The sequence below is a fragment of the Macrotis lagotis genome, chromosome 5 (genome assembly GCF_037893015.1).
Source record: "Macrotis lagotis isolate mMagLag1 chromosome 5, bilby.v1.9.chrom.fasta, whole genome shotgun sequence".
In the NCBI taxonomy this organism is placed as follows: Eukaryota; Metazoa; Chordata; class Mammalia; order Peramelemorphia; family Peramelidae; genus Macrotis; species Macrotis lagotis.
In genome coordinates this window covers 271,039,751-271,064,178 of record NC_133662.1, presented here as the reverse complement: position 1 = coordinate 271,064,178, position 24,428 = coordinate 271,039,751, and the positions used below count along the sequence as shown (strand labels likewise).

Genomic DNA, 24,428 nt, shown 5'->3' with positions numbered 1-24,428 from the left:
ATTGGTCTGCTCACCCCTCTACCCCCATATAAGGTTTATCAAGGGCTTCACATTCATATCTTATGGGAACATCACAACAACCCTGAGAGGTGGGTGCTATTATTACACCCACTTCACAGAGATCGAGTGACTTGCCCAAGGTCACACAGCCAGTAAGAGTCCAAAGCAGGAATTGATGTCAGAGCTCCTGACTCCAAGTCTGGAGCATATGGACTGAATTAGCCGTTACTCAAATGAAGGATATCTGGGGAATAAGGGGTTACTGGTCTGCTCAGGATGCCTGCGAGGGCTCCTCATGACTCCTAATCAGTTGATCCTGACCGACCCTCCAGCCACTTCTCCCCTTCCTCCCCACTATGGCCCTTACTCTTTAGCCAAACCAGACAACTTTCCATTTCACAACCATGACTTAATGTCTCCTGTTCCTGAGCCTCTGTTCCCATCACTCTTTGGTCATCTCTCAAAATCCATCCATTACATACATATGAACTGGAGCTGGAGGACTTGGAGTGGTAGCCAAATCTGAGATGGCTAGCAGAAAGGATCCTCAAGGCCAGCCTGGCCACTTCCTCTCTCGGGGGACTTGGGGAATGTACTCTAATGCCTGGACCTTGGTTTAGTAAGATGGCAAAGTTGGCTTGTGTGACCTCTGAGCTCCCGTTCCCCTTTAGATACAACTCTAGCTTATTTTACAGACAAGCTGCTGCTGGGCCACAAGGGAGGGAAGTCCCCAAGAAAAGACAGCCACAGCAGTCACATACCAGGGACAGACTGAAATGGGAGCAAAGCAAAAGGATAATTATAGGAATTTAAGGCAAACTATTCAGTCCAACAGTTCCTCTAACACAGGGATTGTTTGGCTTCTTCAATAATAAATCAAACTTTGGTATTCTGCCCTTAAGTTCATGATATCATAAAGAGCCGGGAGGAACCTTAGAGGTTATCTAGGTCTAATCCTTTCTTTTACAGATGAGGAAACTGAGGCCCAGCAACATGAAGTTACTTGCTCAAGGTCACACAGGTAATGAGTATAAGAGGTAAGATAGTTATTTAGGGAGCTGTCACTTAGAAGATGTCCGTCTACAAGACAAATATTTTATTTCATTGATGAAACTATTGGGAGTAGGACCCAGGCTCTGGGATAGTCAAAGAGGAAAATGGCAGAGGGAAAAGGATAGGGCTCTTACCTGCTCCCAAATGACCTTGGAGAGCTCCTTCTTGTTCTGCAGAATGGCCCAGATGAACAGGGCTTGCAAGGGGTGTCTTGTAATTGGGGATACATCCTGAGAGAAAGGGAGGATGACATCTGGTCAACATTGATGGAGATGAATAATGTTAAAGATACCTACAAGTTGCAGTCAAATGAAAAATACTAGTGGTCATAAAAATGGTCCCTTGACCTCAAATTTGCTTGGCTATAAAAATGAAAAACGAGGCCCAAGAACCCTTAGGAAAATGCTCCATGCTTCAAGGTCTGCACAGTTTGAAGAAAGGAGTCCATGAAAGCCAACTCCCATGATTTGATCTCAGTAATGGATCAGGTTAATCAGAGAATTTTCGAGGCAGGAGGAACTTCAGTCACAGCAGCTGCTCAGTTCAACCCAGATCCCTCCAACATCCCCCACTACAATGAAGTGTTCATTCATTCACTCAGCAAACATCTATTAAGAACCTTCCAGTCCTTGTGCTAGCTGCTGGGGATACAAAGGAAAAAACGGTTTAATTAGCCTTTCCTTTAAGACCTCCAGGGAGTCAGCCCACTTTACTCTGGGCCAGTTCTGATTTTTAGGAATTTTTTCCCGATATCTTCTTGAGGTCCCCAGCAAGGGCAGGCCATTACTTCTCAGGATGTCCCCTCTATTTGAGGACAGCTCTCATTGGTTGGGAGTCTTCCCTGGAATCCAGCCTAAATGATCCCCTTTACAACTGCCACCCATCATTGTAGTCCCCAGTGCCAAACAAGACAAATCTCTCAATGAGGTAACACATGAAGTGTTTTGTCAACCTAAAGTGTCTGTGATAATGATGACCATAGGGATATCCTCAGATACCTAAAGACAGCTTTTATTCCCCCCCCCCCAACTCCTGCTCTGCTAGTCTCTTCTCCTGGTTAAACCTCTCTACTTCCTTCAACAGACCCTCCTCCAGTCAGGCTCCAGGCTGTACAGGGATGCCCACCTAGCATGGGACTGCAAGCCTGCCTTGGTCATTCTTCCTGGGACCCTCTCCAGTCCATTCTCCTTAAACCATGAAACCAGAAGGGATCACTATCCTCTAGCCAGGTCTGACTGGGCAGAGGGTGGCAGGATGGTCTCCCTCCTCCCTCTTCTGGAAGCTCTGACCCTCTGAAAGTGGCCTGAGTTTGCATCAGCTCATTGCTTCTGCTGATTCAGATTGAGTCTATAGTAACCTAAGCCCCTTGATCTTCATCAGATCTTCTGTCTAACTTCCCCTTCCCATTTCCTACTGTGAGATTGATGGGTTTTGGTTTTGTTTTTGTTTTTTTTGAAAGGCAATGGGATTAAGTGACTTGCCCAAGGTCACACAGGTAAGTAAGTATTAAGTGTCTGAGGTCACATTTGAACTCAGGTCCTCCTGGTTTCAGGGCCAGTGCTCTATCCACTGTGCCACCTAGCTGCCCCCTAGAGATTGATGGTTTTGTGCTCAAATCTAAGACTACAATTATGCCTGTTAAATTCCACCACTCCAGCCTTTCAAAATTCCTTTGGACCCTGACTATTGTCCAGTGTCTCATTGATCTAAGGTCTCTCAGTCTCTAAGGTATAGACTAGAAGTGACCTTGGTGATAACTGAGTCTGACTCCACCACTTTATAGATGAAGAATCTGGTGCTCAATGACTTGCACTGGGACAAGAAAGGATCCCAAATGTATCTGACATTTCCTGTATTTTAATTTGCTTTTTTTGGGGGGGGGCAGAAAAACCCTTGGGATAGAGCTGTTCTTCTGCCCATCTCTCCCACCTGGAGCTCAATGTCCAAATCCTCTCTGCTGCTCCTGTCTTCCTTTCTGTACCCTCTTCGGAAGTTTGCCACCAGCTTCCAGACAAAGGTGAGGAGTGCGTCATTGTAGGAGTTCTTGGCGATCTGCAGGTTGCGGTACACAAGAGTGCTGAAGTTGTTGGAGAAGAGCTCAGTGAGGACATCATTGGTGAGGAACTTCCTCAGGTTTAGGCCATTTTCCAGGAAGAGGCGGACGAACTTGGGTCTGTCCTTCACCAGGGCGGAGAACATGACTTCTTGAAGGTCGGCAGACTGGCAATGGGAAAGGGAAGGAGAATTTATTAAGCACCTACTATGTATAAGGTGCAGCATCAATATCATCTCCTGCATTCCCACATCAACTTTGGAAGGCAGGTGCTATTAAGACCCCCCCCCCATTTCACAGTTGGGGAAACCAAGGCAGACAGAGTCCCCCCTCTAATCACTGCATCATCATGCTGCCAGGAAGGAGAAAGACATGATCCCAAGCCTAGGGCTCAGGACTCAGGACTTTGAGATAGCCCCATTGCAGTTGCATTTTACATACCTTCTTTTGCCTTTTGACTATGACTTTGGTGAACTAGAATGGAGAGGTCTTTACAAAGTCTGACAAGTGAAACTTCCCTAAAGAGGTCCCCATCCCTGCCAGGAGCAGGTTTGGCAGTGAGCTGCCATCTTCTCAAGTTGGCTCCTTACTCACCTCCCATCTGCGGTCGTTGGTGAAGATTTCATCACTGGCCAGGTCCAGTTGGTTCCATTCCAGCAGCAGCTTCAGTTGGCCATTCCAGTTGTCCTTCTCCTGTTCATTGGTGCTGAAGGCTGGCAGAGGGAGGGATCACAGTGAAAACAGCCAAAGGCATCAGGGGACTTATCTAGGTTTGCTTACATAGTTATGTGCTGCCCTTGGGTGACAGATGCTGATTAGGGTGTTGATTAGTCTATCCTTACATTTAAACCTTGCTCCAATGCCCCAAATGTGATCATGCATGAGTGGTGATGCTATCTGAGGTGACGTCGAACTCACAAAGCAATAGACACATAGTCAGAGGGCTTGCATTTGAATGCCAGTTCCTTGCTTACCCCCTCCTACTTGGCACAATGGCAAGTCCCTCCACCTCCCTGGTTTCAGTTTCCTAGGCTGTAAAAGGAGGGGCTTAGATGAGATGACCCCAAAGGCCCTTTCTAGATCTAAACCCATGATCTTATGACCCCCTCTGATGACTGTAACTTTGCCATCATGGGTTTCATTGGAAAGTGATCCAAGGAGTTGATCTGGACCAGTGGTGCGGAGCTCAAATGGAAATGGGGAGAACACTCCCTGTGGGGCCACCCCCGTTATCATCATCTATGCTTTTTTATATTTCTGTTTCTTTGGTTAATCATCTCCCAATATTATTTTGTCTAGTTATCACATTTAGGAGGGTTGCCATGGGCGAATATCATAGAGCAGTTTTATAAGCTCAGTTGCTGGCACAAAGTAGTAAGGGTCATTCAAAAACCTGCAGAATTCTCCCAATCCACCTTTAATACTTGTCCCAGATGCAGGCTTGATTCAGTTAATAACTAGGCACTTATTAAGCACCCATTGTATGCAAGGCATTTCAGATCCAGAAGCCTGTCGCTGTCTTTGAGGAGCTTACATCTGCCAGGGGATGGGCACATCCTGTAGACCATCAGCTGTGGCCCAAGGAGGCATTCATCAGCTGCTGAGCTATGGAGCAGACCTTTTCAGCCCATTTCATTTGTTCTCTCTTCTATGGTTAGGCCAGTTTCATTAGAGAAAGAGTGGCTCTGTTTGGGAGGGGTGTGCCCTCCAAGGTTCTAGAGCTTGGTGGCATCAAGAACAGGAAGCAAGGGAGGGTTTTTCATCACCAGGAAATCTTCCTTTCTCCTTGTGCTTACAGCAATGATAGTAGCTTCCATTTGATACAGATCGTTGGTGCTGGTAAAACTAACCTAAGCGGAGAGTATCCCCATCTCACAGAGGAGGAAATCGAGGTATTGAGAAGAGGAGAAAGGGAAGGGAATATGCATTTATATGATGCCTACTATGTGCCAGGCCTGGGGAAAAGAGGCCCTCCACTGGTATTCTCATTTGATCCTCTACCCTGGGAAGTAGGTGTGTTATTATCTCTATTTTACAGAAGAGGAAAATGAGGCAAATAGGGGTGAAATAACTGGGAGGGATTACACAGATTACACAGATAGCAAGCCTGAGATTTAAACATGTCTTCTGATGCTGTGCAGCAGAATATTGTAGATAGAGTGCCAGGCTTGGAGTCAGGAGGATCTGAGTTCAAATTTAACCCCAGACCTTACTGGTTGCATAATTCTGATGAAGTCACTTAATCTCTATTTGCCTCAGTTTCTTCATCTGCAAAGTACTCAACATGGAGAAGGCATTAATTTATCTTGTTTGACTTCAGACAGAAGAACCAGGAGCAATTGGGACAAGTTGTAGAGAAAGATTTAGTCTTTTTTTTTTTTTTTTTAGGTTTTTGCAGGGCAAATGGGGTTAAGTGGCTTGCCCAAGGCCACACAGCTAGGTAATTACTAAGTGTCTGAGACTGGATTTGAACCCAGGTACTCCTGACTCCAGGGTGGGTGCTTTATCCACTGCGCCACCTATCCACTGCGCCACCTATCCATCCCCGAAAGATTTAGTCTTAAGGTCAGGCCAGGCTTTGTAGATGTAGAGTTTGTCGGGACCTTAGATGACATCATGTCTAATGACCTTACTTTGCATATGGGGAAATTGAAGCCCAGAGAGGACATATGACTTGCCTAAGATCTTATAGCATAACAGAATTCACATCCTTTGAGAGCCAGGGTCCCCTGGCTGTGCTGATATGATGTAGAAGGGCGTCCATGGAGGATGCTACAAAAGACCTTTTCTTACTCTAGCCCTCATAAGTTTTAACCCTACAGAAGGCTGCTCAGTTCTCTGGTCTTCAATTACCCCCATTCCCAAAGTGAAGTCAAGGACAAAGCAGCCCCAGGTCAACATTCCTGGTGAGCAGGAGGTGCTCCTCACCTTTGTAGAGTGCATAGGAGATGGCATTGCTCACGATTTCATCCCCAGCTTCTTCCATCTTAATAACTGTCAGCAGGTGAGGGTTTTCGAGGATTTCTTTGAGCTGTCACATTAAAAATTAAAGCAGATTGTGTAAACTGAGGGTGGTGGTTATGGGCACTGATGAACTCTCTCTGTCTATCTCTGTCTTTATTTCTCTCCTCTTCTATCTCTGTCCCTGTCTCTCTTTCTCTTTATTGCTCCCTCTCTTTCTCTTTGTGGACTAAGACAAAAGAAGATGCTGTTTGTCCTTCATTTTCGAAGAACATGACATCAGAGAGGAGATGTCATGACAAATACATGAATTGGATTGGAGTATGGGAGAGCTGGGCTAAGTCACCAGCCTCACTTTCTCCTCCAGAACCAACTGGGTCCAGTGGTCAGATAGGAATCGGAACCACTGGAGGTGGCCCTGGATGAAGGGTAATCAAGGTTAAGTGACTTGTCCAAGGTCATGCAGTTAATGTCAAGTGTCTGAGGCTGGTTTTGAACTCCTGTCCTCCTCACTCTAAGGCCAGTGTTCTATCCACTCCACCATCTAGCTGTCACTAGGACAACTACATATGTGAGAATCTGTTGTCATGCCCATATCCAGATTTAGGGTTAGTATGTGAAGACTAGTTTCTAAGCTGGGGAGGGATTGCCTCAGTTTTGACTTTGTAGCCCCAGCACTTCATTCACACTGTACGTGGAACATGGTAGATATAGTATGAGCGCTCATGGGATTAAATGGAACCCTTCTCTCATACACATGATTTAGAATGTTGGGTTCCAACTTTTGTATCATTTTACTCCAGTATCAAACTTAATGAGATTGGGCAAATCCAGGCAAGTGTGAGCACTCCAGTTGAAGACTGTGGGATTCACTATCAGATGCAGCCACTGTTGGGTGGCTTTGCTGAAATATTTGTCTTTTCTATAAGGAAGGGTTCGAGGGGAGAGGAAGAGAAGTAGAGAGAAATAGTTGTGATATAAGAAAAGGTCAACAGTAAAAATCCAAACCAAACTCTTCCAATTGGCTGCTGTCAGCAGAGTAAAGAACCAAGGATTTGCCAGGCCAGAGCCAGCTACACTCTTAGGGACCACTTAGACCCTTGAGTTTAGGAACTTCTGGAGCAATCAACTCCTGATAAATGCTCATTATATTCTAGGTACCATGACAAGTGCTGGGTAAACAAAGACAAAGAAGAAAGAGTCCTTACCTGCAGGGAGCTTCAGTTCTGATCATAGAGAGACTAAGTACACATAGAGAGATCAACAAAATTCAGCAAAAGCAGATCCAAGGTGACATGCGGAGGGAGGAGAGCACCAAGATGGGGGACACCAGACAAGGCTTCACACTGATTGTGGCCATTGGATCAAGTGGAGAAGAAGGGAGGAGGAGGAAGAGGAAGAAAAGGAGAAGGCAGAACTAAGGAGGAAGAGGATTATTCCAGGCATGCTGGGCAGCCAGTGCAGAGGTCTGGAGATGGGACATGCAGCCATGTGAAGAAGTGCCAGCATGCCAATATAGCCTGAATTATTGGTGAGTGGGAGTACAATCAGAAAAAAGTAGGGTGAAGCCAAGATGCCAAGTGATGTAAATGCTACAAAGGGGAATTTAGATATGATCCCAGAGGTGACAGGAAGCCACCAGAATATACTGAGTGTGACCGTGACAGGGGCAGGGGCAGAGGAAAGAAGGGGATGGGCGGCATTTATGAAAGATGCTGAGGTAGAAATTGCATGCTTTTCCCCAAACAATGTATTTTCTTTTACTAGACCCAACAGACATGCTAATTCAGAGTTGAATATGTTTTCAAACTTTATAATTTTTTCAATTTACAAATTTTCCAACAGAAAAGAGATATAATATAATATTTATGTCTAGTCAAGCAAAATAAATTCCCTCATTGACTAGGTCCCAAAATATATCTGATTCTGAATCCTGAGTTTATGATTCATCTGGCAGGGAGTGGGTTGCAGGCTTCATCTTTGGTACTCTAGACTTAGGGTCCATCCTTGCACTAAAATTCTTGCCCCCAAAATGACATGATTTTGATCACTGATTGATTTTGAAGTAAGGGGGAGTGAGGAGCTGAGGATAACTCAGGGGCTAAACTGGAAGGATGGTGGTGCCCTCAACAGTAATAGAGAAGTTTGGGGAAAAATGAGTTGGGGGAGAAAGAGAATGAGTTCTGTTTTGGATGTCCAACAGGCTTGCCAGCTCCAAACATCCAGGGTACTGTAATTTAGGGGAAACCCTAGAGCTGCATAGAAGTGATAATGGAACCCATGGAGGCTAATACAATCATCAAAAAAGAATCTGGAGAGTGAAGAGAAGAGGGGGGCAGGGCAGGGCCTTGGAGGAAATCCATGACTAGGGACCCTGATGGGGGTGAAGACTAGTAATGCTACACTGGAGTCAACTTGCTTAAATGGTTTAAAAAGACTCAATTAGTGGGAGCAGGGAGAGTTAAGAAAAAATGATTGGGGCACAAGAAGAAAAAGCAAAAGGATTTTGGTTTCTGCCCTATGATTTCTGTAGACTCAAACATTCTCAGAGAAGACTCTCCCTTTACCCAGGAAGTCAGCACCCTCTTTGCCACTTACAGGCATAGACATTTGCCTGAAGCATGGAAAAGTTTAGAGACTTGTCCCCTTCCTCCTATACACTAAGCCAGGTAATATGTGACCCAGGTGGGATTGGCACCTAGGTCTTCCTGGCTTTTATCAAGACAACTTAAGAAAGAAAACTTTAGAAAACAAATGATCTCATTAGAAGAGTTGGGGCGGCTAGGTGCCGCAGTGGATAGAGCACCGGCCCTGGAGTCAGGAGGACATGAGTTCAAATCCGATCTTGGACATTTAATAATTACCTAGCTGTGTGGCCTTGGGCAAGTCATTTAACCCCATTGCCTTGCAAGAACCTAAAAAAAAAGAGTCTAATGAAAAATGTGCTTATCAACCAATCCTAAAATATTTATTAAATGCCTTCCTTGAGCAAGGTAGGGTGACATCATCCTAGCCCTCTCATTTTTCTGTCTCTTCTTTTCAAGAGATGCTTCCAAGTGAGGGGACATCTCTTTAAAATGTGCCCCCCATATTAAAGGTAAAATGTGAGTGACTGATGAGTGAAGAGACCTGGAGCCTGACAGCACAGTTTGGAAGGAGAAAGAAGACATCCACCAGCAGAGGATGTTAAGGGAAAATTGTGGCAATAAGAAGAGAAACAGGCACTTCGGTAAGGACTCATGGCTGATCCAGGGAGACAGAGTTAGACCAGAGAGGGAAACCAAGTGAGCCAGAGGGCAGCTAAATGAGAAGGGCAATTATTCTAGAATTATGACCCTGCCTCAATCTGGAATTTGTATTTCTAAAAGTAAAGTGCTGCTACTTTCACTTGTTGCTCACTTTCTATTTCCTGGCTGGTAGACTGGAACACAAACCAAAGTAGCAAAAGCAGAGCATTTGAGACTGTCTCATCTGGGTAGCTCCCTGAGCAGCTGGGACGGTGCATTCTACTTAGAAAGCTCTTATGAATGAATGAACAAATGAATGGATGGATGGATGGATGCTGAGGGATGATTTTAGCTCAGGTTCAGTTTTAGCTTCACTGGGAAAGTAAAGCACCCTTCATTACCAGAGAGAAAAGTCTTTCAGGAAGACACTCTAGATGTGTCCAGAAGTTTGAATTTGGAGGCACCAGAGCTCATTGCCTTTGTTGGCTTCCATTACAGAGATGCCTATCTCAGCTTAAATCCATCACCTCCAAAATACCTCTCAGCTTTAGTTCATCACCTCCAGTCTCACCACCATCCTCCATGACTAGCACTACTTCTCTCAGCCTCCTCTCCGATTAGAGGATTGGAGCATCAAACAGTTCCCACTGCCTTTCTTGATGGAAGCCAGACTTGCTTTTGCCTGGTTTCAAATCCACAGATGCCCCAGGACTAGTACCTGCCCTGGGATCTTTATCCAGCCTTTTCCTGCCTCCTTTTATATATTGTCTCTTCCTATTAACCTGCAAATTCCTAGAGGACAGGGACTGTCTTTTGATTAATTGTATCTCCAGGGTTTAGTATGCCCACAGTAGGTGCTCAGTAAATGTTGATTGAACCTTTTTGCACCTTGTTTCTCCCTTCCTTTATTGTTAGATGTATGCCCTTGCTAACTATAATAATTATCATCTACAAATAAACAAGAAAGGTTAGGCAAGGCAAGATTTATTTATTCTCCTAAGATTTACCAAGAAACCTATAGCTTGGTAGCCATTTCTCCAAGATGACTACCAGAGGGAGACAGAGAGAGTATTTTTACATTTAAAAGAAACAAGGGGATCATTAAATCTTCCTGTGGCCAGAAAATTCAGTTACCCATTTGCTCACAAATGTGTCATCCTTACATTGCTGTCTTGTTATAGAGAAGATGGTTAACTACTTGATACCTCATTTAATATTTAATAAATACTAGAAACCTATGTGGTTCTCAGAAGATAATAAGCCAGTCTCCCCAAATTCTAATCATCGGTCTTCTTGTGATTATTAAAACAAATATTAATAGGAGAGAGAAATGCCAAATTCATAATTCCTAGTCACTGATTGAGGTTTTAGATTTTGTCCATTAACTTTGACACCCTGAAGAAGTCACTTGACACAGAGCTCTGGATTAATTATTCAGTCATGTTTATGAGCCAGGCTCTCTTGGGGGAGCCATTTTGCTAAGCACCAGGGATACAAAGACAAAATCATCTCTCCCTCAAAGACCTTACAGTCTAGCCAAATGCGTCTCAGTTTCCTCATCTGGAAAAAGGGGGGGCAAACTAGATGGTTTCCAAGATTTCTTCCAGGACTATATTTATGACTTCACCCAATATTTAACAAGAGTCTTGGAGGCTCTTTTTGTTAAATAACCCACCTCACCCCCAAACCTGAGAACTAAATGCATGATCAGGATTGGGGATTGGCTGAGTAAATTTTCCTAAATGACTGACATATGAAATATGAAATATTGATGAATCTGAGGGATTCAGGGAAAGAGATGAAGGCTGATATGGAATGATGCTGCCTAAAGAAAGAACTAAAGAACCCAGAGTCCCCCAGAGCACCCCGATGGAAATACTGAGACCCCCAGAGGGCAGCAAGCTGAGGAATATGGAAGAATGTGGGCTACTCACTGCCCATTGCCCTTTCTTTGTCCAATCTCCTCCCATTGCTTCATTCCCTTAGTACTGACTTACCCATCGGATCCAACTTTCAGTTTCTTCCTCTGGGAGTCGGGAAATAGTTCGGGGCAAATACTTGACGAGCTTTTCTTTGACAGTGGAGGATGCCAGGGAGTCTTCAGATTCTATCAGACTGGCGATGACATCAGCGATCTGCCCAGAACCTTCCACTACCACGCAGGGAATTTTATTTTTGATGGCGGTATGAATGGCCTTGGGGATAAAAAGGAGATTCCAGGTGGTGGAGGAAGCACAGGGTCAGGGTGCAGCCTTAGAATGAGTGCCTAGTGAAACCTGGGACTGGGCTGACCACTAAGGCCACAGAAGCCTATTTTTACTTCTTCCTCCAAAGTGCAAAGAACCCTGGGTCTGGAGTCTGAGAATCTGCATGGGAATCCCTGCTTGAAAGTTGTTCTATGACCTTAGATAAAACTCTCCATCTCAGTTTCCTCATTTTTCTTTTTTTTTTTTTTTTTAGATTTTTGCAAGGCAAATGTGGTTAAGTGGCTTGCCCGTGGCCACACAGCTAGGTAATTATTAAGTGTCTGAGACCGGATTTGAACCCAGGTACTCCTGACTCCAAGGCCGGTGCTTTATCCACTATGCCACTTAGCTGCCCCAGTTTCCTCATTTTTCAAAAGTAGGGATTGGACTGGAGGGCCTCTGAGTTCCCTCACAGATCTGGATCTGTTATCCTTGGTCCAATGGGCTGCCATTTTATTCACTTAAAACTTTTAAGACTTTTGTTACTCATTCTGAAGTTACTCATTTTATAAAATAATAATAATACTGATAATGACTTTGTGGGGTCCATAGTTTAAAAATTAGTTAGTTCTCTTCCCCTCTAATAGATACCCAAAGGGCAGAGGGAGAGATAGTATAGCACAATATACAGAGAGATTTAGCTTCAAATTCAGTCTCTGATCTCTTCTGGCCATGTGATCCTGGGCAAGTCAGGTCATCACTCAGTGCTCCAGGCAATGTTTCAGATGCTAAATTACTGGAGATGTTGACCTTCTCCATGGGCCACAGAGAATTCCCTCAGTCAGTAGTATCTATATTAATGGCATCCAAGTTTTAGTCCTTAGCCTTAGGTACAAGGGCAAGTAATGAGAAATGGAAGTTTTAAAAAATATGAATTTAATTTTAATATTTAATAATAATAAATTAATATTTAATATTTGTAAATAAACAATTTCTCTAATGATTTCTGATACACTGCTCTTCCAAGTTTACGAAACACTTTACGATGGCCCCATCATCTCATTGGAGCTTCATTACAGCTTTGTACCTGCTGTTATTATTCCCATTTCACAGATGCAGGAACAGACTCAGATCAGCCTACCCTTGGCTCAACATCTAGATGCCCCAAAGTGAGTAGGTGTTATAGTCAGACAGATAAGAGGAATTTGCTGCTAAGCTTGATTGATTCTAAAGCCCTATATACAGGGCTTTATATATCCCGAGGCTTCCATCACTGTAGAGCCCAGCGGTCTTCTGCAGACTCACAATTAGGAAACGTTATCAACTGCATTAGCCTTCAGCAGACTGGCTCATTCACACCCATTCAAACGCTCTTCTTGGAATTGTATCCTACCAGTAACAGTGAGTATAAGAAGGAAGGAGGAAATTGTAGACTGGTGACTGATAAACCTGACATGATTCCATTGATGCCTCCCCTCTACCCCACATAGGATAAATATTGGATCCACAAGCTTCTATAAGCTATTTATAGGAATAGAAGGAAAACTCACCTTCAAAGTCTCTCTTCCACCTCCTTGGGCAAAACATACGATGGGGATCTTTCCGCCATAGTTCGAATCTGTGAGAAAGATGAGAAACTGTCATTTTCCAGCTTCTAATCCCTTTCCAATCCTCTCTGCCTCAGAAGTAATGTTCCTTTGCAATTTGTTTAGTCTGAGTAAAAGATAAGCATCTGAGATAGTTGGATAGTACAGGATAGAGAACACTGAATTTGGAGTCAGCAAATCCTGAATTCAAAATATGACCTCAGACACTTATTAGCTGTGGGACTCTGATCAAGTCACTTTAATTGTTGGCCTCAGTTTCCTTGACTGTAAAATAAATCAGAGGAGGAAATGGCAAACAACTCCAGTATTTTTACCAAGAAAACCTCAGAAAGGATCATGAAGAGTTGGACATAGCTGAAATGACTGACCAACAAAAAGGCATAACATCTATTTGGATTGGGGGTTTGGGGATAGCTAGGAGTGTTAAAATTCATTATCTGAAATAAAAAGAAATGGAGGTACAAAATTACAGAGAAAAATAAATAATGATTTAATAATGATAGCAAGGTCCAACTAATTTCTCAATAATTAATGACCAGAGTTTAGCTATAACAGAAGAGGGGAAAAAACCTTTTTTGGATGTAATTCAATTGGACAAGATAGGTTATCTGACTAGTTATCTTCACCTACACTTTCTTCATCCAAATTTGTCCAAGTGAGATTACCCAGAAGTCCTTGCTCTGAAGAAGATGCCTTTTGTAACCGGAAAGTTTCCTGGGAAAGAGGAACTTGTGGTTTGGAATTAGTTGTTACCCACATCTTCCAAGCTGCCAACCTAAGAAGATTCTATTATTCATCTTAGATTTGGACTCTAGCTCAAAAAAACCCACTAAGATGGGAAAGAGAAACTTAACCTTTTGCCAACCCACATTTCTTCAGCTTTTCTAAAGGGGAATGCAACTCTAAAAAAAGAATCTTTTAATCCTACGGCTATTTTATTCCTACAAAGATCTACGTCTTACTCTAAATTATCTGTTACTAAATGATAATTTTTTTAAAATAAGGTCATTTATTTTGAGTTGTCTTTCCCATATTTTATCCCAAATTATCTGAGTCTTTGGGCGTTTCCTGGGGCGTTTTGAGGTCACCCAGGATCATATACTAGTAAGTACTAAAGGTGAAACATGAAACTAAGTCTTTCTGCTGGGGAAAGGAAGCCCCTTTCCATTGCACCATTCTGCCTCTTACAAATGGTCAGTTTTTAATAAATCAGTATTTGTTCAATTGAATTCAACTGTATTGAAATGAACAAAGAAGTATGGAGATGTCCTGCTTAGAAAACTAACCTTGGATTGCACGTTCTGAAATGTATTTTTCCAACTGATTCCGAAGCTTTGCTTCAATGGCTGGGTATCCATGGGAGCCATTATCAACCAGTAAAAGATGAGTGTGGTTGTTGTCCAGGATATATAATGGGTCTCTCTTGAAGTCATCCATGATATACTGGGCCGAGAAACATGCCTATGGATCACAGTGAAAGTTTTCATGGAGATCTGATAAAGTGGTTCCTCTGAAAGATGTCATTGATGGCCTCATATCAAAGGATTCTTCCCTAAGTTTTGAAAAAAGCCTTACTGGGTAGGGATGGCTCTGAGTCATGCAAAAAGTAGGATTTGGAGACCATATGAAACTGCAGAGATTAGGAAGAGCCAGGATTTCAATCAATATTGAAAGGATAGATAACTTATAGAAAATGTATAATAATCATAAGCTATGTCTACCCAACGAAATTCAAAGAATAAAAGCTCTACCACCTTATATTTGACACTGCATTCTTAGTACTTGGGAGATGACATTGCTCTTAGGAGGTGATTAATGAATATTTATTGCATTGAATTATAAAATAATTATTCATTTATTTTGTCCATATTGACAATTCCTTCTTGAGAAAGTCCTAAAGCAGATCTACAAATCTGGCTTAGAATTACTTGGGGCATGAAGATTTTAAGTGATTTGACCAGGATCATACAGCTAGTATCAGATAGAGGAGGAGATCTGAGCACATCAAACTGACCATAAAGCTGACCCTCTAATCTCTGCATCTTCCTTTCTTTGATCCTATCAATCAAAGAGCAGACATATATTCAAAAGGATCAAAGAGACCGGGTCCAGTAGGCATCAATGCTTACCTCTTGAGATGGAGTGATATACTGAGGATAAATATATAAAGAAAGCTATTTTACCTAAGGAGAGAAGCTTCAAATAGTATTGTCCATGTACCAGCAATGAATGTCAGTTATCAACTCAAGAAAGGACTTCTAAGCCATTGAGTATGAGGAGATGCGAGTTACCTCTTTGTCACACGTGCATCCTACACTTCATTTTTGGGAGCATGTGCCTCATACTTTAGGAAGAATGTTTTGTATCAATTATTATTACTATGTCATTTGAGTAAATATATTTCCAAAAGTTAATGAAATCATTGAGTGGATTATTAATGGGAAGCATATCCATGGGGCTCCTGAGATAGACTATTAGAATTATAACTTCTCAGAGGTACCCCTAGAAATCTAAGTGTAGAAGGAATAAGCAACCTCCTGGGATCTAAACTGTAAGGGTGTGTGTGTGTGTGTGTGTGTGTGTGTGTGTGTGTGTATGTTAAATAACCCAAAAGGAATGTTACCTTTATTTATCTATGTACATGTTGCTTAAGCTTCTTGAGGGCAGGGAATTGGTTTTTTGTCTTTGTATTCCCAGTGTCTAGCATAGTGCCCTTGCACATGATTAGTAATGCTTGTCGATTGATTGATGATATCACTGTCCAGCTCCTGGGCACTGTCTCAGCTTCCCTCCCCATCCAGCTCACAATAGTATTCGTACCTCAGCATCATCGTGTCTGATCAAGGTGTCCCGATTGGAGACCATTCCCCAAGCTGCTATGCCAATGGCTACAATGTTCTCCTCTGAATTCCTACTGATGGTATTGTCTCTCACCACCTCACCAATATACTTCATCAGGCCATAGTGAGTGCCTCCAGTGAGAATCCACGCCCCTGTGGACAGGGATCAATACTAGAATTCAACGGGAAAACTAGGGAACAGTGATGCAGGATGAAATTCACATGCTAGGTTCTACTTGGAGAAATCCTCCCGTTAGAATCACGCACAGCTGTGAGGGATGGCAATGTCCTCTGTATGGCCGGTCCCATGTGATAAGATAGAATGTAGAATTTTAGAGATGATAAAGCTATTTGATTTCTTTCATTATTTGATTATTTCTTTCATTTAGTCCAAACTGCCTGAATACACAGATGCAGACTGATTAAGAGCTTGATGTGGGGAGAGGAGAAGGGTTTATATATATATGGAGGAAGCTCAACTGCAGCAGTATGGTAGATAAAAAAGACCATTTCTGGTCTTTGGAGGTCACTATAGGTCTTTGGAGGTCACTATAGACATCCTGGGGATGTCTTCAGCATTAGTATATATAAAGCTTTATTTTCCAAGGCCAAGTCATTATTTGCTACTCTATGGAATGGCAGAGCATTGACTCAGTTTCACACCCAGAATCTTCCCAGAATTGGCAGGGTTATAAAAGATTATTAGGCCCAACTGGTTTTGGAGTGAGAGTATTCTTCAAAATGGCCAACAGGGGGCCATCTAGCCACTCCTCTAAGACCTCATGTGAGAAGGCAAAGTAGGTCATTGCATTCTTGGATAAATTTCCCTTAAAGTCAGGCCACATGAACATTTTTGCATTTTTTCACCCATCTCTTGAAGCAGAGCCAATTGAGTACCTTTCTCAAGCAATATACTCTCCTTTAGATCTTTTTTTTAGGTTTTTGCAAGGAAAATGGGGTTAAGTGGCTTGCCCAAGGCCACACAACTAGGTAATTATTAAGTGTCTGAGGTCGGATTTGAACCCAGGTCCTCCTGACTCCAGGGCCGGTGCTCTATCCACTGTGCCACCTAGACGCCCCTACTCCTTTAGATCTTGAAGACAACTGTTACTTCCACCTTGAGTCTTCTCCAAATTAAAATACTCTGGTCCTTCAGTGTATAGGGAAAAAAATCAGAGCTCACATCCAAGTTGGGCAACAGGTCAGGGTAAGTTTTATTATTATATAGTAGGTATTTTCTTTGTTTTCTGAGTGAGCTGTGATTACAAGCAATTTCCAACTGATATATATGGTATAAAATAAAGAAGCAAGCATATTGGGCAGTTCTGTTGGCTCACAAGTGATTACAAAGTGCAAGTAAATAATATTATGGAGAGATAGTCAGAGTGAGTAGTTCTCCAATATGATTGCAGATATGGTTTTATAGCAATTGCTCCATTCAGTGATTACAGGGACACTAGGGATAATGAGGGCAAGTTAAGATCTTGCAAATAGACTAGGCTAAAAGTCACCCCAAATATAAGGACTTGGAGATAGCTGCTCATTTTACATTAACATGATGGCTAGGGTTCAAGATGGAGTCACTCATGTCAAGTGAGAGGGGAGAGGATGGGCTTCTTTCATTGCCTCTACAAACCTCTCCTGGTGTGGTAGAAGCCCTTCCTATGAATTTCCTCTCATTTGTCACTGACCCCAGAACTGAGACTCAATCCTAGACACGGCCTGACTATAATAGCCTACTTCTGTTAGCTGACCATCTTCAGTATCCTAGGCATCATGCCAGTGTCACTTTTAAGGCAACCTAAAGATTGCATTAGCTTCTTGGGCTATCATAAGACACAGTTGACTCAAGGGAACTTTCCGTCAATCCATATCTCCAGATTTTTCTCAAGTGAGCAGATATTTTGGTATACCTCCCATGCTCTTAGATTGGTTGTGAGAATCCTGTTGGGGTTCTTATCTTGACTCTCCTATTCATGAGCTGAAGGACTGGATTTAGTTCATGTCACTTTTCTGGACCTCAGTTGCTTGTCTTTAAAATGAGGGCATTGGATTGGGTTCTCTGCTAAATCTATGTAATGATGATTCAATAAACATATGATCTTAGACTGTGAAAATCTTTGTCCCTTTTTTTGGTTTTATCTAATTAGATTTGGCCTAATGTTCCAGACTGTCAAGATGAGTTTGAATATCATCTTGTCATCCTGTGTGTTCACATCTATGTTTTTACCCAAATCACTAATAGAAATATGAAATAGCTCTGGGCATTCACAGATCACTGGATGTTTCCCTAAAGATGCCTTTCTATATTTTCATTGAGCCAAGAATGAGGATACATTGGGTTCAGTCATTTAACCAGTCTATATCCACCAAACTGTATTGTCTACCTGGCTATCATCTCTCCAGCTTTCCTATAAAAATAATAAGAGAAACACTTTTGCTAAATTCCAAGTAAACACCAGCTTCTTGTTCTCTTGCAATCTAATAACCCCGTCCAGAAAGGCAATGACATTACTCTGACTTGTCATTCTGACAAAGTCATTCTGGTTCCATGGATCTACTGCTTTCTTTTCTAGATATTCATTTATCTTCCTTTTTAATAAGCACCTCAATTTTGTTAATAATTCAAGTCCAAATTTTATAAACGTTGTCTTCCATTTTTTAAAAAAAATTAGAACAATATTTGCTCCTCTTTGACCTTGTATTGTCTCCCTTAGTCTCTTTTTTTCAGGACCATGAGTGGTTCAGCAATCAGGTCAAGGTTTTGGGTGCCCAATGGGAGAATTGAGTTGAACCTGGAGACTTGAATTCATCACAGGCACTTCTCAAATTGATCTCTTACATTCTTTCTATTTTCTGGGGATATTCATTCAATTTTGGAATATTTGTTCTGACTTTCCTCTTCATTCACTCAGGGAGGCCACACAGCACAATGGAAAACAATCTGGCTTTGAAATTTAGGCTTATGTTAACCAGTACCCCCTCTGGAGCTTTTCCTAAAATTCAATCCCTGGCTTGGAGGGGATTCTGTTTTCTTCCCCTGTAAAAAGAAAGGGGGTAGACTAGATGGTCTCAGAAGTTCCTAAGGGCTGTCATTTTATGGTCAAATGGGAATGATCATGACCAAGTAATACCAGAATCTAAAATATCCAGAAGCAAAAGAGTTCAGAAAAAAGAAACAATGAGTTTATGTTACCATCTTATTAGAGGTGATGCACAGATTTTTAAAGCAAACCATGAGTAACAAATTTAAAGTTTTATACAAATCTTCTCTTTGCCCCTATTATTCAGGTATGGGGCACAATACATCTTAGAGAGGCTGCAGCGTATAGTAGAGAAATCATTGCCCTCAGAGTCAGGATGATGGGGGGTGAGGTGGAGGTGGGAATGGGACAGGTTTTGCCTCTGACACTTTGTGGCTGTGTGATTCTGAGCTAATAACTTCAACTTTGAGGGTTCATTCTAGGCAGATCTCTAAAACTGTAAGTTGTAGAGAAGGTGCCAATCTGCATTCACAAAAGGAATTTCCTCACATCTGAAATATCAGACCCAGGCCCTAGCTCCATTTGTATGTATCTGTGACTGAGAAGTTGAGAAGTTCAAACCCTTTGGATGTCTGCTAACACTCATGTCTTTTTTAGAATTGTGTTTATAAAGGCATAAAATTCATATGGTTACTGAGGAAACCTATTATTTTGTTAACTTTTTTCAACTTTTTTTTTTTTTTTGCAAGGCAGTGGGGTTACATGGCTTGTCCAAGCCACACAGCTAGGTAATTATTAAGTGTCTGAGCCTAGATTTGAACTCAGGTCCTCTTGACTTCAGGGCTGGTGCTCTATCCACTGCACCACCTAGCTGCCCCTGAAACCTACAATTACCAAAATACTTTTAAAAACAAAAACCTAGAACTTTTTTTTTTCCAAAAAAGGGCATGTTCTGTGGTTTAGAATTTAAAAATACTGTGTATCAGGTAATGAGCAAAACACAAAAATCCTTGGCAATCAAGTAATGGGATAGGGCCTCACCTTTAGACTGAGCTATGTAGATGAGGCGGCTGAAGATCTTGCGCATGCGTGGCTTGAGGGCAAAGTTTTTGGCTCCTCCAGCCACTGATATAACCAGGTTGGGGGTTTTCAGATGCCAGTGCTGGGTCATCAGCTCATAGAGGATTTCTGGGTCTGTGTCGCATGATAATCGGATGTACTTAATGGAGAGGGGAAGAAACAGCAGGAGCAGCATTAATTACATTCTGATTCGGTTGGTCTTGGATGATCCTTCCAGCCCTAAATCTTTGGTTCTGTTTACTTGTGATGAGCTTTAGAGTCTTCAGATCTTAGAAATATAGAGCTGGAAGGAACATACTAATACCCAGTTCACTGCCCTCATGTGACAAATGGGCAGGGAGATCCAGAGAAGACACATGGCCTCCGTAAGCTCTTCCATTTTGGTAGTGGCAGAGCCAAGGTCTTTGGTTAACTCTGATCCAAATTTTTAGTTTCCTTTATAATAGTTTTGGGTGCCCTCCCCTCTCCTAACAATTCTCCTTCCTCCTTTTCATTCCTGTTTCCCTGCTTCTGTTTTCTTTTTCTGCCTTCTCCCTTCCCTCCACCCCATTTCAATACCACACCCCCTATAAAACCAAGGAAATCTTGACTAGACCCACTTAGGGCCTGACTAGTTTCTTTACATAGACACTTACCTTTCCTTTCTTCCCTAATGTTTCAAACTGAATATCCCCAAAGGCATCAGTAGGAAATTCTTTGGTATGTTTCTTATAATTCCATTTCTCAATTTGATTGACCTGAGTGCCTTCTATATGTTGGCTTTGGCCATAGCCACATTTGCACATGTCCCTGAGTAGTCGGATATATTGTAGGAGGAAGGAAGAAGAAAGGATTAACCATCCACATAGACTCTGTGGGAGAAATATACAAATGTTATCTCATTTCCTTTAATTATCAGCAGATCCTGTCAATGAAGTCTTTTTGCTCCTCAGATGCCTCAAGGTTGTGTGGAGGTGGTGACCCTTGGTCCTCAAAGGCAATACACCTAGAATCTACCTTCTGACAGGTGAAAGATAGAAAGGTTTTGAGAATAGGTATCATAGTGAATTGAAAATCTGCTTTCTGAAAATCACTTCAGTTCTGCTCAGGGGGGCTCCCAAGATTCAGGGGAGTCACAGGTCTTACTTTTTCAACTCCTCAAAGACAAGCCATCAAGTGACATTTCTTCCTTTCCAATTGTCTTCTCACAAGCAGACTCCCAGCCCCACTCCAACCTTGTTGCTGAGCCAGTGACCACTTCCTGGATGTCTTAACTCTTTCAGCTCGGATTTTCCTCTACTTTCCCCCATCCTGGTTGGGGAGACCCTCATGTGGCCTACTTTTCAAGGAGACCTCAGTTATGTTTCACTCTACTCTCTACTATAATTACATCAATCCGGCAACTGCTCCCAGAAGGGGTGTGTCAATCTGCCACCCTTATGGCTCAACTCCCCTTCTTTGTAGCTTTCTAAACCAAACTACTTCTCCCTGGTCACCATGTGCCTAGATGTGCCCTATTAGAATGTAAGGTAGCTCCTAGAGGGCAGGTATTATCTGTGGTGCTCTGAAAACTTTGAGAGTTTAATAAATGCTTTTTCACTCATTCACTCATAGAATGAATGCCTTGGGGCAGTGAGTACCCATATGAGTATCAATGAAATCCAGAGTTCCTTGAAATGTCATATGAATACCCAGTTATCATCTTAAAGAAAGAAAAATTATACACACCATCAAAAAATCTTGTTTTTATGCTATTGAAACCATTTTAAAATGGGGGGGTATTTAAAAATATTCATTTAGCAAAATTTTCTTTACTGCTAATGTCCCATGAACTTTTAAGTGAGGCAGTAGGGGAGATTCAAGGGTAAGGAGGATCTGGTCACCAAAACCCAGAATCTCAAAGTTGGAATCCCTTCTCAGAAACCACTGACGCACATCCAAGAATCTCCTCTCAACCAGGGATCATGAACTCTTTCTTCAGGTTCCCATCTGCCTAAGAATTTCACATCTCAGTCCTTGAAAGTTCTGCTCCATATCGCAACCCTCCCTCATCTCTCCTGACCTTTGCTAAGAAACTTTATGTTAAGGTTGTCTTATCAACTCAGTCTCCAATTCTTCACTAACCCCACCTCTCCTCAAGCCTTTGCACCACGACCTCTGCTCCCAACCCAATCTTCAAAATAGTTGGTGACCTCATTCTTGTTCTCATCTTAACTGATATCTTTGTGACTCCCCCTCTCCTGCTGCAGACTGTAGCCTAGAACTTCAGGATGCCACCCTTGGGATGCCTTCAATTCAGCAAATATTCATAAAACACCCACTGGGTGAGAACTCAGGCAGGTTATAAGATGGGTCTTGGGACCATGGATTTAGAGCTGGAAGGAATTTTTGGAGGCCACCATGTCTAACCTTGCTCATTCCAATTTTACTTTATTTTTTTCACTTAAAAACCCATTTTCTCTTTCTCTCACTTCTGTTCTATCCATGGAACTTTTTCAAAAAGGAGCAACAAATTTCTGATAACAAATTCCTGAGTGGGTCATGGTGAAGAAGTATATGTCTACTTCAACCCCTTGAGCTCACCACCTCTCTGTTAGAGCAGGTGGGTAGATACTGACGTCATTGTGGGTCCTCTGGAATCATGCCAATCTCTCAGATTCTACAGAAACTGAGCTTATGTGACTTGCAGGGCATTTCACAGCTAACAAACTGCCTCCACTAGACCCCATAACCTCTGTCTCCTTCCCAAAGTCTTGTCCTCTGTTCTATTCTTTTCTCTTTTTTCAGCCTCATACAGAAAAGCCTGGCAAAACTGATATGAGCTGGTGGATTGAAGTTGACTAAGAGAGAGAACAACATACTGGGATATTGCAACAAAGCAAATGAAAAATTAGAAGGTATTGGGACTTACATTAATTGTTATAAATAAATAATCTTGGTCTTGGAGAATAGATGACAGGATTGACTCTTTGGTGGTGGTGGGACTATGGGAACAGAATGTCACATACATTATAGGAAGTGGTCCTGCTGGTCAGTTTTGCATAACTTTATTTCTTACAAAAGGAAACTCAGTAAATGAGGGGATGAATCAGGGATGAGGGAGAGACTGGTGAAAACCCCAAAGTCATAAATAACCCTGTAAAAATAAGTCCACATTTCCCTGTCATTTTAAATAGATTCTTTGGAACATTTTTCAATATGGACTGTGGTTGGGGGCACCATATGACCTGTAGTATCTGAATATTCTAAATTCATGCGAGAATCACAAGCTTTTGGGGCTACTTGGGACCTCAATCATCCATTGATTTGATTCTCATTTTCCAGTCTGGTCCAATGCAAAAGCCCCATTTGGAAGGCAATAGGTCAGGTAAGGGCAATACAAAAACAAAATGAAGAACAGGGAGAGTCCATTCTATTGGACAAAGAGTTAAGCAATCTTTGCTTGGCAAACTCTAAAGAAGCAAAGACTATTTCACCATGGAGCAGTTCTAATGATTGGGACACTTTTTCTTGGATTAATCCTAAATCTTCCTGTTGCATCGTCCCTCAGTCATCCTAATTCTGCCCCCTGAGGTCAAGCTGATAAACCCTTCCTTGTGGGAAGGGCCTTCAGAATGGAAGTGGATGGAATCTCTGATTCCTTTGTAGAGAAGACTCCTTTTAAGCAACATACAGCAGCACCTCCTTTACTAGAAATGAATGGACGGAGAGAGCTAGCTGCTTGGTGAAGATCTAAGTGATTTGAGCTGGGGTCCACAGCCAGAGTGTCAGTGGTGGAATGGGGCATGAGGCCTGTTGCTCATTCTCCAAACCACATTGATTTCAGTTCCCTATGAAAGTGAGACATCTGAAGTAGTCACCCTATAAAATGATATTGACCCCAAGAATTCTAGTGGTCGTGTCTGATAACTTGGACACTATCAAGAGCTCTTTGCTCAGAAGATGCCCACTATAGCTTTTCCACAAACTGCCCAGGTCTAGATTTCTCCCTCTCTTTTGAAACCCATTTTCGTGTGGCTTTTTCATATCATTCTACCATGGTGTTAGAGGAAGGAGCTCCTTTGGAAATCCCTGAAGGGCACTATTCAGATAGACTTGTAAAGAGGCACTGACTGTACTGCCCACTCTTTTCAGGTGGCATGAGGTGGATGAGGAACAAAAAAAGTGATGCCAGGCACTTTGCCTATGCCCACAGAAGCAGCCCTTATTCAAGAAGTCAGAGATCAGTGGACTTTGTTGGATGCTTGCTATTTTCTGTTACCACGAGATTTAGAATGACAGAATTGCTAAACCATATGATTCCAGAGTTGGAAGGGATTGTGGGGGGGCATCCAATCCAGTCCTGAGCTCCCAAGAATCTTCTTTGAAAAATATTCAATAAATGCCACCCACCCTTGTTGAAAGATCTCCAGGCAGGGGGAACTCAATGCTAACCTCTTCTACCTTTCAAGTGCTTGA

General features: G+C 42.4%; 1 protein-coding gene across 1 annotated transcript in view; it reads right to left on the bottom strand.

The window, feature by feature from the left end:
- The window catches only part of LOC141490230 (transient receptor potential cation channel subfamily M member 8-like), a 45,032-nt gene extending 24,256 nt beyond the window's left edge, over nt 1–20,776 (bottom strand). The window contains 10 exon segments of the mRNA XM_074190449.1: nt 1,188–1,283; nt 2,983–3,273; nt 3,701–3,819; nt 6,035–6,137; nt 11,292–11,489; nt 13,031–13,098; nt 14,374–14,548; nt 15,908–16,080; nt 19,953–20,130; nt 20,627–20,776. Of these exon segments, the coding sequence (XP_074046550.1) occupies nt 1,188–1,283; nt 2,983–3,273; nt 3,701–3,819; nt 6,035–6,137; nt 11,292–11,489; nt 13,031–13,098; nt 14,374–14,548; nt 15,908–16,080; nt 19,953–20,130; nt 20,627–20,776 (1,551 nt within the window).
- Nucleotides 20,777–24,428: the final 3,652 nt, after the last annotated feature.